The sequence below is a fragment of the Arvicola amphibius genome, chromosome 3, assembly GCF_903992535.2.
Source record: "Arvicola amphibius chromosome 3, mArvAmp1.2, whole genome shotgun sequence".
Lineage (NCBI taxonomy): Eukaryota > Metazoa > Chordata > Mammalia > Rodentia > Cricetidae > Arvicola > Arvicola amphibius.
In genome coordinates, this window is record NC_052049.1 from 173,144,062 (window position 1) to 173,157,992 (window position 13,931).

A 13,931-nucleotide genomic window follows, 5' to 3' on the forward strand; every position below is an offset into this window, starting at 1 on the left:
GGCCCCTGCTACTTTGAGGCTCAATTTAACCTGCATTTAATTCATCCAGCTGAGTAACAGCATCTCCAGCCCTAAGGTCTGGCACAAGGGAAAGAGTGACAGCAGAGCTCTGCAAATGGAGTGGTGCCCCCACCATTTTGCATCTCTTAGTGAAGAGCATATCTTCTGGGCCCTCCAATATGGAGGATTAGATTTTAGACAGTGTATCTACTCTAGCATTGCAATTTTCTTGAGCCTTTAAATCTCTTCATATGTTGGAGGAGGCCACTTGTTGGTTCCCGGCTGCTCAGCCCCAAGATAATCTCACAGAAACTGTGTTATTTAAATCACTTTTTCGCCCATTAGCTAACTCTTTCATTTTTTATTTTTTATTTTTTTTGATTTTTCGAGACAGGGTTTCTCTGTGGCTTTGGAGCCTCTCCTGGAACTAGCTCTTGTAGACCAGGCTGGCCTCGAACTCACAGAGATCCACCTGCCTCTGCCTCCCGAGTGCTGGGATTAAAGGCGTGCGCCACCACCGCCCGGCTTAGCTAACTCTTATATATTAATTTAACCCATCTCCATTAATCTGTGTATCTCCATGTGGCTGTGGCTTACCGGTAACGTTCCCAGCATCTGTCTCTGGCAGGGCTATATGGCTTCTCTCTGACCTGTCTCCTTTCTCCCAGCATTCAGTTTATCTACGCCTATCTACCCTATCAGGCTAAACCAGTTTCTTTATTGACCAGTGGTATTTGCAGCATACAGAGGGGAATCCCACATCACCTCCCCTTTTCTGTTTTAATGAAAAGGAAGGTTTTAACTTTAACATAGTAAACTTACATATAAAAAAAACAGGTATCAAGCAAGAATTACAGTTACAGGGGGCTGGAGAGATGGCTCAGAGGTTAAGAGCACTGGCTGCTCTTCCAGAGGTCCTGAGTTCAATTCCCAGCAACCACATGGTGGCTCACAACCATCTATGAGATCTGGTGCCCTCTTCTGGCATGTAGGTATACGTGCAGACAGAACATTGTATACATAATAAATAAATTTAAAAAAAAAAGAATTACAGTTACAATATTTATCTACTTTATATATTTTATCATATCTAAGGAAAACTATAAGTATAACCATTTATTCTTCAACTCCATCAGAGACTCCAGAAGGGTATAATATTACCTAAGTAAACAGGAAGTGCATTGTAAGTAACTTCCAAAACTCTAGAAATGATAGAGACATTCTGCTGCCTGGACAGTCACTCAAAGTTCTTCTGTACTGTTGGGGCATCCATCTTTAGCCTATGGGCCCATAGTATCCAGCAGACTTTTCCTTGAAGCGGGAAATTTTAAAGACAGTTCCGTCTGTATTGGCAGTTTGTCAATCACTTTCTTCTGTGTACTACAGAATGTCTGGCAGACTCTTTCATGAAGTAGGAACCCCAAAGGACCATCTCACCTTTAGGCAAGTTCAGCAGTCATTTCTCTGTGGGTCCTGCATGTCCAGTTCATCAAGCAGTACAAGCAAGAGCTGTCTCCTGCCCAGATGGCCAATAAACTCCATAAGGAGTCTCTTCAGTGCCTATCTTCCTCTTGAAGTAATTGGTGCTGCTAGGAACTGATGTGTCTCATTGTCATGAAAAGTTCTAAATGCTTAAAACATTTTAAATGCCATATTCTGTAGTCCTTGAAAAGTTTGAAGAATGCCTATCCATCTGAAATACATATATGTCCCTCTAGAAAATCTAACTAACATGACTACAAGCTTGACCATTATAGATGATTATTTATTAACCTATATTTCTTAATTATACATTATATTTTTAAATGAGCTGCATACACAATACCTTAATCAAACAGAAACATACATATAACAAAACCGAACTTAAATTTGTATCAGTAAACCAAAATCCATACCAATGCAAATTTCTGTAGCATATCCCCCTTTAAATGTAAACAAACATTTATAGACACTATTTGGGGATATGGGCATAATTGTCTCCAAACTACCTACTGCTTTTTGTTGGCCAAAGTAATTTTTGGGGGTGTTCATGGCAACCTTTTGGGGTGTCTTAGTACATCAAACCACATTAGTCTGGAAGAGATCCACAGGTTCTCATCCTCTGTGGAAACAGAAGAACAACCTCTTTACCAAAGCAACATATCCTTCGACTCAAATTTTGAAATCAAGATACCTTTAAAGAATATATGTTGGTTTTGCTTAGCAGCCCATTCAATGAAATGTCTCTCTGTACTTAGCTCCTTCACAGTCAAAAAGTTCGTAGAAAATACAATAATATACATAATCCAGACTCTCTGCTTATTATTTTTTACTCTATTATTTTTTAATATTTATTATCTTTATACTCCTTTTAATCTACAACTGTCTATACTCTGTCTCTTTAAAGTCTTTACCTTTTTTTAAAAAAAAAAAACATTTACTTCTTTTTTCTTTTTCTTTTCTCTCCCAAGCCTACATACATTTATCCAACAATGTGGTTCATTTAGTGGTCTTTTTTTTTTTTTAATCTGAATCTGTCTTTATTGTGTATCTGTAATTACTTTCTGACCAGAAGTGCTTCTTAAAATGCTTCTTACAAACTTTAGCGGCGCCATTGCTAGGGGAAATACTGCACTGCTTCCTTGCGCCGCCCAGTCCAGCATCGTGGAGCTGTTTGCTGCCTCTGAGAGCCTTGCTCACAGCCCTATTTTTAGGCACACAGCCAGTTTATATTGCCATTAGGCAAGTTGTAGAACTGTTCACAAACCTCATTTAAATGCTTAGCCTCCTGAAAGAGCCAGAGGTCGCACTGGCAGCATGACCCAGAAAGCTGGCATTTCAAAATGTCACAGCTTTTTTCTGCTACTGCTGAATCAGGAAGACCTTAAAAGGTCTTAAACTCTCTTAAAGGAGTTGCTGCTTACTCTGTTCTCTTGTGTCTAGGATTCCTTTTTAAGCTTTCTCAGATTTTAAGTGGTTTAGTTAGCCACGTTGGTGCCAGTTTGTTGTTATGAGGCTGTTAGTTTGTTTCCCTACTGTCTGGCAGCTCATACTAGAAATAACCACACAGAAACTGTATTATTTAAATCACTGCATAGCCCATTAGCTCTAGCTACTTATTGGCTAATTCTTACATATTAATTTAACCCATCTCCATTAATCTGTGTATCTCCACGTGGCTGTCACTTATCCGGTAAAGTTCCCAGCATCTGTCTCTGGCAGGACTATATGGCTTCTCTCTGACCTGTCTCCTTTCTCCCAGCATTCAGTTTGGTTTTCCCCGCCTATCTACCCTATCAGGCCAAACCAGTCTCTCTATTAACCAATGGTATTTACAGCATACAGAGGGGAATCTTACACTTCATAGTCACTAAGCCAAGGGATATCAGGCATCACCAACTCCTTTTTGATAGGCTATCATTGGACTGATGCTTCAGCCAACCATTTAAATATACTTTTGTTATCTTTTGTTCGATTGTTTTGTTTTTGTTTTTTTAATACAGGGTTTCTTTGTGTGACTGTGGCTGTCCTGGAACTAGCTTTGTAGATCAGGCCGGCCTTGAACTCACAAAGCTTTGCCTGCTTCTGCCTTGTTGGTGCTGAGATCAAAGGCGTGCTTCACCACTGCCCGGCATTTTGTCACCCTTTTAAACTTTGAACTTTCCATATCAAACCTAGACTCTACCCAGTGGACCCTTACAAATAAACTCAGCCCAGTCTAGTATTATGTTCATTCCACAACTTTAAAATCTATTTACACACATACTCCCCAGACTTCTACTTGAATGAATTAGCAAACTCATTGAGCTCTTTAGTAGTGTAGTGTGCTTCCTCATGGACTATATACTTTCTGTCTCCAATCTATGAGCTTGCTTAGCTTTTAGTCTGGTTATAGGTCTAGAAGCAACTATTGGTGGGCTCTGAGGGACATCAGTACTGGCATCTTCAGGGTAAGTCAGTGCTGGTTTAGCAGGTAACAAAGTGTTGATTTCCTTAGTTAAAGTAGGAAAAGGCAAGTATTTCAGTGGGTGGGAGTATATCTGTTGAGGGTGGAGAGACTGCTCCCTCAGGTGAGATAAACTCTTGAGAATCATCTGAGGGTTCAAAGTTTTCAGCTTCAGTAGGGTCCTTCTATATTAATTTTCTGGGAATTAATTCTCTTTGTAATTCAGCCAGTCAAATAATAAGTGCTTTTGTTTGACTTTCCAAACTTAAGCTTTGTGGCTGCTGGAGAGATTTCCTTCCAGGGCACACTAGAAACCTTTAGTGTGTACATCTGGAGCTGGTCAGTTTCATCATATTGCTGTCCTTCACTGTATTCTTTCATGCTAGAAGTTAGTTACTGTTGTCATAGAGCTTATTCTTATCCTTTGCCAGTTTATCCAGAGATGCTAGGAACAACCAGCTTTTATCATCATTTTTCTTATTTTTCCACACACTGTCAAAAGTCTTGTTTTTGTTTTTGTCTTCTTTGTGTTGTCCTGGCTGTTCTGGAACTTGCTCTGGAAACCAGGCTAGCCTTGAACTCACAGAGATCTGCTTGCCTCTGCTTCCTGAATATTAGAACTAAAGACATGTCCCACCACTGCCCAACTTCAACAGTTTTATGTAGAGTCACCAAATCCATTGCTTCTCAGGATAGGTGAATAATTAAATGCATTTGTCTCCTTAAGTTTGTAAACTAGGTCACACTGGGGTTTTAATACTCTCCAAGCTTCTAAGAGAGGCTTCAGTAACTGGAGGGGCTACAATAACAGTAGGCAATGGCAAATTGGAAAGCCTCTTCCAGATCCTTAAAAAATCATCCTTGGCTGGGTGGTGGTGGTGCACACCTATAATCCTAGCACTCAGGAAGCATAGGCAGATGGATTGCTTTGCTCTAGGCTAGTCTGGTCTATTGAGTTCCAAGATAGCAAGGGATATACAAGGGAAATCCTGTCTTCGGAAAACTAAAACCCAAACAAAACAACAAAAAACCCACATCATTTTACTTCTGTTGCTCTAGAACCACTTCTGGTACCAAAATCTTTGATCAGGGTTCTCAGGAAGAATAGAATTTATAGAATGAACTCTCTCTCTCTCTCTCTCTCTCTCTCTCTCTCTCTCTCTCTCTCTCTCTCTCACACACACACACACACACACACACACACAAACTTATTAGACTGGCTTAACAGTCTGGTCCAGCTCATCCAACAATGTCTGTATACCAACATAATTTCCAAAATTCCAGTAGTCCATGAAGTTGGATGTCTCAGGTGGTCTTCAGTATATGACAGATTCCTGAAGAAGTAGGCTATAATGCTAATAAGGAATGGTCTTGGCCAGAGAGAGCAAGATCTAGCAGGCAAAGAGCAAAAGCTTCCTTTTTCCATGTTCTTTATATAGGCTGCTGGCAGAAAGTGTGGCCTAGATTAAAGGTGGATCTTATCATCCTGACTGAACTAAAGGTGTATCTTCCAACTTTAAAAGATCTGTATTAAAAGTGGTTCTTCCCACTTAAATGTTTTAATGAAGAAAAAATAAAATCTCTCATAGGTTTGCTAGGCTGATTGGATTTTTGTTAATTCCAGATGCAGTTAAGTTGACAACCAAGAATGACTACCACAAGGTCTCTGTTAGTAAACCAGGCTGACCTAGAACTCAGAGAACTATTTACGCCTTTTACGCACTGGGCCATTTCTGAGTGCCTTCTAAATGTACCACCATAGCCAGTTTCTATTCTTTTATTTCTTGTTTCTTTGTTGGGGAATCAAAAACAGGGTCTCATACGTGTCAGATTAGTGCTGTAAAACTTAACTACATCCTGACCCAGGACACAGTCTTAAAAATTAATACAACTTGGGGCTGGAGAGATGGCTCAGAGGTTAAGAGCATTGCCTGCTCTTCCAAAGGTCCTGAGTTCAATTCCCAGCACAACCATATGGTGGCTCACAACCATCTGTAATGAGGTCTGGTGCCCTCTTCTGGCCTGCAGGCATACACACAGACAGAATATTGTATACATAATAAATAAGTAAATATTTAAAAAAATTAATACAACTTGCAGCAGTTCCAGGTTTGAAATCACATCTGAGACTAGTGTCATGTCTGTAGGACGTATAGTTTTGCATTTTACCTTCCCTATATGAAAGCAGAACAATTAAAAGTGGAGGTAATAGATGAATTTCAAAGACCTTTTTGTTCCCACTTATAAGTCACTGCTATTCTGGCACGCTAAAACTAAAGGGACTCAAGTATGAGTAAAACTGCTTGCTTTTGTGAAAACTGCAGAATTTTGTTTGGGAAAGATGTATCCATAACTCTAGCTCTCTGTCATTTTGGAACTTATTTGATCGGTTTCAGATCAAGATGAATGTCTGCATGTTTCAAAAATTGCAAGTTGAAGAGATACCTGTTTCTTGGTGCTACTTTCTCAGCTTTCTTAAGTATGCACAAATCAACTTTTTTTTTTAAATATATGTGCCATCACAAAGTACTAAGCATTATGTAATGTAGTATTGTTTTACATATGGACTGGTGACTCAGGAATTGTGGAAATTGAAAGCTTTTATTAAAATCTTTGGGCAAACACTGAGAAAGTAGCAGATAGATGATGCAATTTTGTATTATAATGCATACCTCTCTTTATAGGCGTGCTCATACACTCATGAGCAGATTGTGGAAATGATGGAGTTTTTGATAGAATATGGCCCAGCTCAGCTGTATTGGGAACCTGCTGAAGTCTTCCTTAAGCTTTCGTGTGTGCAGCTCTTGCTACAGCTTATTTCCATTGCCTGCAATTGGAAGACCTATTACGCAAGGTGGGACTAGAAATTTCGCATGAAGTTCAGTATTTACATAATACATGTTTAACAAGCTTTTGTTAAGGTGAAGTTTTAAACTAGACTCTGAAAGAAGTAGGTTAAGTATGAAAGTGTTTGTTGTTGTTGTTGTTGTTGTGTGGTGGTGGTGCATGTCTTTGTTTCCATCACTTGGCAGACAGAGGCAGGCAGATCTCTGAGTTCCAGGCCAGCCTACTGTACAGAGTGAGTTCCAGCACAGCTAGGGCTACACAGAGAAACCCTCCCCCACAAAAAAAACAAAACAAAAGTAACAGCCCCTCCAAGTATGATTTTTATTATTTAATTTTTTGTACCTTACCGCCTTTTCTTTTTATGTGTGTATGTGGTTGTGTGAGCTTATGTATCTCACATACAGGATCTTGAGCAGAAGAGGGCATCAAATCCCCTGGAATTTTGAGTCAAGACAGTTGTGAAATGCCTTGTAGGTGCTGGGAATTTAACCCGTGTCTTCTGAAAGATCAACCAGTGCTTTTATCTCCTGGTCTATCTTCCAGCCTTCTCATTTTATTATTTTATATTTTGAGACAGAATCTCACTGTGCAGCCCTGCCTGGCCTGGAACTCAGTGAGGTCCGTCTGCCTCTGCTTCCTGAGTGATGGGAATAAAAGGTGTGTGCTATGATGCCCAACAATGTGAGTTTTCAAAAAATCTCTCTCTCTCTCTCTCTCTCTCTCTCTCTCTCTCTCTCTCTCTCTCTCTCTCTGTGTGTGTGTGTGTGTGTGTGTGTGTGTGTGTGTGTTAGTTAGAGACAGCATACAGGTATTGATTCTCTCCTTTCGTCATGTGAGTCCCAGGGATAATACTGTGAGTCAGGCTTGATAGCAAGTGACTATCTGCTGCTGATCTGTCTCTATGGCCTCAAAGGTGTGATTTTGGCTTTAAAAGTATTTATTTACAGCCGGGCCGTGGTGGCGCACGCCTTTAATCCCAGCACTCGGGAGGCAGAGGCAGGCGGATCTCTGTGAGTTCAAGACCAGCCTGGTCTACAAGAGCTAGCTCCAGGACAGGCTCTAAAGCTGCAGAGAAACCCTGTCTCGAAAAACCAAAAAAAAAAAAAAAGTATTTATTTACTTAATTACTTGTATGGGGATACATATGTGGTAAGGTGAATATTTGGAATCGAGTAACAACTTGTGGGAATTTGTTCTCTTCTCTCTTTTCTCTCGTTCCCTCCATCCCTTCCTCATCCATCCCTTCTTCATTTTCTTTTCTCTCTCTCCCTCTCTCTCTTAAAGAATTAGGTCCAGGCTCTTTTTGAACTCTCTGCTTCAGCCTTGCTTATCTGCTCCCAATGCTGGGAATCATAGGCATGTGTCCCTACAACTGGGTCTGACACTGTTTCTTTTTCTTTTTACATTAATATCTTTTGATGTCTCATGAGGCTGTGGTATTTAGAACCCATGATATAGTATATCTTCATTTTCACCTTTAGTAAATGTTGCCAGATTGTAAAGTGATCTTGATAGTTTTTCACCTTCTTGTAAATGTTTGGTACTTTCAGATTTTAAGCTTTGTATCCTGCATTTTCTCTTTCATGTAATTTTATTCTGTAGAGAGGAGCTGTGGGCAGGCCTGCTTTTCGTCCCGCTCTGCTCCCGCATGACTAGCTTTACACCCAAAATAACAGCACACAAACTATATTCTTTTTTTTTTTTTTTTGGTGTTTTCGAGACAGGGTTTCCCTGTAGTTTCTAGAGCCTGTCCTAAAACTAGCTCTTGTAGACCAGGCTGTCCTCGAACTCAGAGATCTGCCTGCCTCTGCCTCCAGAGTACTGGAATTAAAGGTTTGAGCCACCACCACCCGGCAAACTATATTCTTTTAAACACTGCCTGGCCCATTAGTTCCAGCCTCTTATTCACATCTTGACTAACCCATATAGAATAATCTGTGTAACACCACAAAGTGGTGTCTTACCAGGAAAGATTCAGCATGTCTGACCTGGTGGCTGGCTTCATGGCGACTGGCTCAGAGAGGAGAATCATGGCATCTGCCTCACTTCCCTCTTCCCAGCATTCTGTTCTATCTACTCCACCCACCTATGTTCTGATGTATCAGCCAAGCAGTTTCTTTATTAACCAATGAAATCATCAGATAGATAGAAGACACACTTACATCATTTCCCCTTTTTCTGTTTAAACAAGAAAGAAAAGGCTTTCACTTTAACATAGTAAAATTACATATAACAAAACAGTTATCAAGTAAGAATTACAGTTACAATATTTATATCTATTTTATCTTTTATCATAACAAAGGAAAATAACTATATTTATTCTTCAACTCCATTAAAGACTCCAGAAGGATATAATATTACCTAAGTAAATGAGAAGTAAGCAACTTACAAAACTCTAGAAATCACTGAGACATCTTGCTACCTGGACAGTCACCCAAAGTTCCTCTGTACCGTTGGGGCATCCATCTTCAGCCTACAGTCCCATAGTATCCAGCAGACTTCCATGAAGCAGGAAATTTCAAAGACAGTTCAGTCACTTTCTGCTGTGTCCTGCAGAATGTTTCACAGACTCTTTTATAAATCAGGAACCCTGAAAGACCATCTTACCTTTAGGCAAGTTCAGCAGTCCTCTCTATGTGGGTTCTCTGTGTCCAGTTTATGCAGCAGTCCAGGCAAGAGCAGTCTCTTGCCCAAATGGCTATCAGCTATCAAACTCCATAAGGAGCCTCTTCGATGCCCATCTTCCTCTTGAAGTAACTGGTGCTCCCAGGAGCAGATGTCTCTCATTGTCATGAAAAGCCCTAAGTTATATATGTTTTATAGGTACTTGCCTTTCCTGTAGAATTTTTTTTTTTTAATGATTGTCACTGGTTACAGGGTAGTTGGCCATAATTGATTTTGGAGTATTTTAGATTTAAAATTTTTAGATTAGTGATTGTCAACTGATAGATTCCCTCTAAGTACTTTAAAATTGGAAGAGCACTGTCATTAGAAGTGGTTTTGGTCCAGAGGATTTTGGATAATAAATTCTTAGCCTATATAAAAACACTAGTTTGTACCTCTTTTCTTTTCTGAGACAGGATTTTGCTGTTCTGGAACTCACCATGTATATAGACCAGGCTTACTTCAAACTAACAGAGATGTTTCTGCCACTGCTTTATGAGTGCTGGGATTAAAAGTGTGCCCCACCATTCCTGGCTTTAATATGTATCTTGTTGCTTTGGCATTCCTTTGCTCCTCTCAGAATCTACTTCCTAAGGATGCCAACATACACTGAAGACCTGCAGGTCTCTAGGAATAACCCAGGACTCCAGCACCAAATCGGGAATGCAGAGACATTGGACCTTTTGCTTGCTTCCATGCTTGCTTCATCTATCTATCTATCTTTCTATCTATCTATCTATCTATCTATCTATCTATCCATCCATGTATCCATCCATCATCTATCAATCTGTCTATCATCTGTCTGTCTGTCTGTCTGTCTGTCTAACTATCTATCCATCCATCCATCCATCCATCCATCCATCCATCCATCCATCCATCCATCCATCCATCCATCTCCTGAGGCAGGGTTTCTTTGTGCAGCCCTGCCTGTCCTGGAACTCATTCTGTAGACCAGGCTGGCATTGAACCCAGAGATCTGCCTGTATCTGTTTCCTGAGTTCTGGGATTAAAGGCATGTTTCACCATTACCTGACTTGAAATCTTAAAAAACAAAAACAAAAGAAAAACAAAAACAAAAAAAAAACCCAAAACCTGTTTTGGGCAAGGGAGATGGCTCAGTAGGAAAAGAAATTGCCTCCAAGCCTTGTGACCTATGTTTGATCTCTGGGACCAACATGATAGAAGGAGAAATCCAAGTTGTCTTCTGACTACACACACTATGACACACACGAATAAGTAAATGTAATTATAATCATATCTCATTTCCATATTATTTTTTAGTGTTCAGTATATTCTCATTCTTAAATATTTTTTAAAAATGAGTATTTTAGAACATTTTAAATGGCGGTTCTAATCTGTTATATCTCCTTGTTTTTTTTTTAAAATTGTTTTTAGTAATTATATTGTATTTGACTAATTCTTTTTTTGACTAGGAATGACACTGTGCGCTTTGCTTTGGATGTCTTGGCTATTCTCACTGTGGTGCCAAAAATCCAGCTCCAGTTGGCAGAGTCAGTGGATGTACTGGATGAGGCTGGCTCTACTGTGTCCACTGTAGGTAGGTTGCACCATGTTACTACGCTAGTTTTCATGAGTATATGCAGGTGCATGTATGTATGTGAAGGCCAGGGGATAGCATCAGGTGTTATTCTTCAGGGAATCGTAGTGTTTCTTTTTGGTATCTGGAATTCACCAAGTTGGCTAGGCTGGTTGGCCAGTAAGCCTTGGAGATGTATTTTCTTCTGTTTTCCCAGTACTAGGATATAAGCATATACTACTATTCCTGATTCTTATATTAGTTTTTGGTGGGTTCCAGGGATCATACTTAAGCCTTTTGATGGTAAGACAAACATTTTACAGACAAAGCTATCTCTCAAGCCTGCACCTTACCAATTTTCTTGTGTGATAATTTGTCTTTGCTCTTCCTATCAAATTTGTAACCTAATTTCAGGGTGTTAGAATATAACAATTTTTAATGTGTGGGTCAAACAACTCTTTCATAGGAGTTGCATATCAGATATCCTGCATATCAGATATTTACTTTATGGTTCACAGCAATAGCAAAATTAGTTACGAAGTAGCAACAAAAATAATTTTATGGGGGCTGGAGAGACGGCTCAGTGGCTAAGAGAATTGCCTGCTCTTCCAAAGGTCCTGAGTTCAATTCCCGGCAACCACATGGTGGCTCACAACCATCTGTAAAGAGGTCTGGTGGCCTCTTCTGGCCTTCAGACATACACACAAACAGAATATTGTATACATAATAAATAAATAAATATAAAAAAAATAATTTTATGGTTGGGGTTACCACAACATGAGGAATTGTATTTAAGGGACGCAGCATTTGGAAGGTTGAGAACCTCTGGAATAGAAGGTTGTGGAAGAAGGTTTCTTGTCTGTCAGCTGTAATTGACACCACACAGTTCATATAGTGAGAGTCATGTTAATACACTTAGTATTTCTGGATGGGTCAGATATTTCTATACTAGGATGTGCACTTCCCAGAACTTTACCTTTACAATGATTAATAAGTTAGGACAAACAATAAAAATTTTGGCAACACTTGAGTACTTAGAAACATAGGAAAGGAGAAAGTCTGTGTTTGGAAAAACATTGTTGCTGGGTGGTGGTGGTGCATACTATTGTCCCTAGAGGCAGAGGCAGGTGGATCTCTGAGTTTCAGTCCAGTCTAGTCTACAACAGCAAGATCTAGGACAGAAGGGCTACACAGAGAAACTGTATCTCGAAAAATAACAATAGAAAACTCATACTATTAAGAGCAGGCTGTTGAGGTGAATGATGATAGACTATGGTTCTTCAGGTGTAGTACTCTGGGAAAGAAAAGCATGCGTGTACACGTGCATGCATGTACACACACACACAGTTCACACAGACACACAGGTTTTGGGTTTTTGAGACACGGTTTCTCTGTCTAGCTCTGGCTGTACTGCAACTCACTCTAGACCAGGTAGCCTAGGACTCAGAGATCCGCTTGTCCCTGCCTCCCGAGGACTGGGATTAAAGGTGTGTGCCACCACCACCTGGTTTAATAGATAGTGAATAATGTTCCTATTGCTGTGAGATTTGCTCAACTAAGGGCTTTTTGCTTTCCTGCAGAAGGTTTTAATTCATTTCCACTATTTTTGTCCCTTTTACCTAGGAAACACTGTACCAAACTTTGATAGCTTTCATACTTCATATAACCCCTCTAATAACTATACAAGAGATATCGTACATGAGATATTCAGGTACAGAACATGTAGCAAACTTTTTTGTTGTTTTGGAGGGTGTGTGTGTAGAGACAGGGTTTCAGGTATCCCAGGCTGGTCTCTTAACTTACTATGTACCCGAGGATGACTCTGAACTCCTGATCTTTCTGCCTCCACCTGATAAGTGTTTTTAAGCAAGTATGTAGTTTTGGGTGTTAGCTCTCTTCTTTGTTCCTGTTGAGACATGACCTATCTTGTTGCTTTGAGTGCATGATCTTCCAACCAGTCTGTTCTCCCATCTTTGTCTTGTTATCTTGTTGTGGAAATGCTAAATGCTGCAATTACACATTAGTACAACGTTCATTTTTTTTTGAGGGGGGTATGTTTCAAGACTGAGTTTCTCTGTGTAGCAGCCCAGCTGCCCTGGAACTCACTTTGTAGTTCAGGCTTGCCTCCAGCTCACTGAGATCCACCTGCGTCTGCCTCCCAAGTGCTGGGATTACAGGCATGTGTCCCCACCACTTGGTAACATTCAGGCCCCCCCCCCCCGCTTTTTTTTTTTTTTAACATGGGTTCTGGGCATCAAATCAGGTCATCAGGCTTATACAGCAAGCTTTCTTACTCTCTGAGTCATCTCCTTGGCTCTTAAAGCTCTATAGAATGGATTTCTTTATGGTATTTTATATTGTATAGTGTAGTCACTTTCTCATATATGTCTTCCACTTTCCTCCTTCCAATCTTCTTGTTCCCTGATGGAGGAGTGTCTATGTGTTACTTTCATTATTAATAAAGAAACTGCCTTGGCCCTTTAAGAGACAGAAAATTAGGTAGGTGGAGTAAACAGAACAGAATGCTGGGTAGAAGGCAGTGGGACAGACACTTCAGGCAGTCGCCATAGTGAGTCGCCATGCCTCTCCTCTCCGAGATGGACGCAGGTTAAGATCTCTCCTGGTAAGCCACCCCTCGGGGTGCTATATAAATTACTAAATATGGGTTAAAGCACGATATGAGAATCAACCAATAAGAAGCTACAGATAACAGGCCAGGAGCCAGGCAGTATTTAAATGAATACAGTTTCCGTGTAATTATTTTGGGTAAAGCTAGCCGGGTGGCGGGACACAGCCCGCTGCTCCTTCTACAGTTCCCCGTTTTGCTTTCATGTCACACTTAAACATAGTTAAATTTAGATTCTCCATGTGGGACAAAATATTTTTTGTTTTTCTTGCTCCCATCATCCTCATCTGCTCCCTTTTTAAGACCTCTTCCTTCTCTGGGCATGGTTGGGT

General features: G+C 40.2%; 1 protein-coding gene across 2 annotated transcripts in view; it reads left to right on the plus strand.

Moving 5' to 3' along the window:
* Dcaf1 (DDB1 and CUL4 associated factor 1) overlaps window positions 1–13,931 on the plus strand; it is a 66,006-nt gene that overhangs the window by 25,281 nt on the left and 26,794 nt on the right. For both annotated transcript variants that reach the window (XM_038321688.1, XM_038321689.1), the window contains exons 12-13: window positions 6,610–6,779; window positions 10,870–10,994. In XM_038321688.1, coding sequence (XP_038177616.1) covers window positions 6,610–6,779; window positions 10,870–10,994 — 295 coding nt within the window. The remainder of the gene's footprint in view (window positions 1–6,609; window positions 6,780–10,869; window positions 10,995–13,931) is intronic.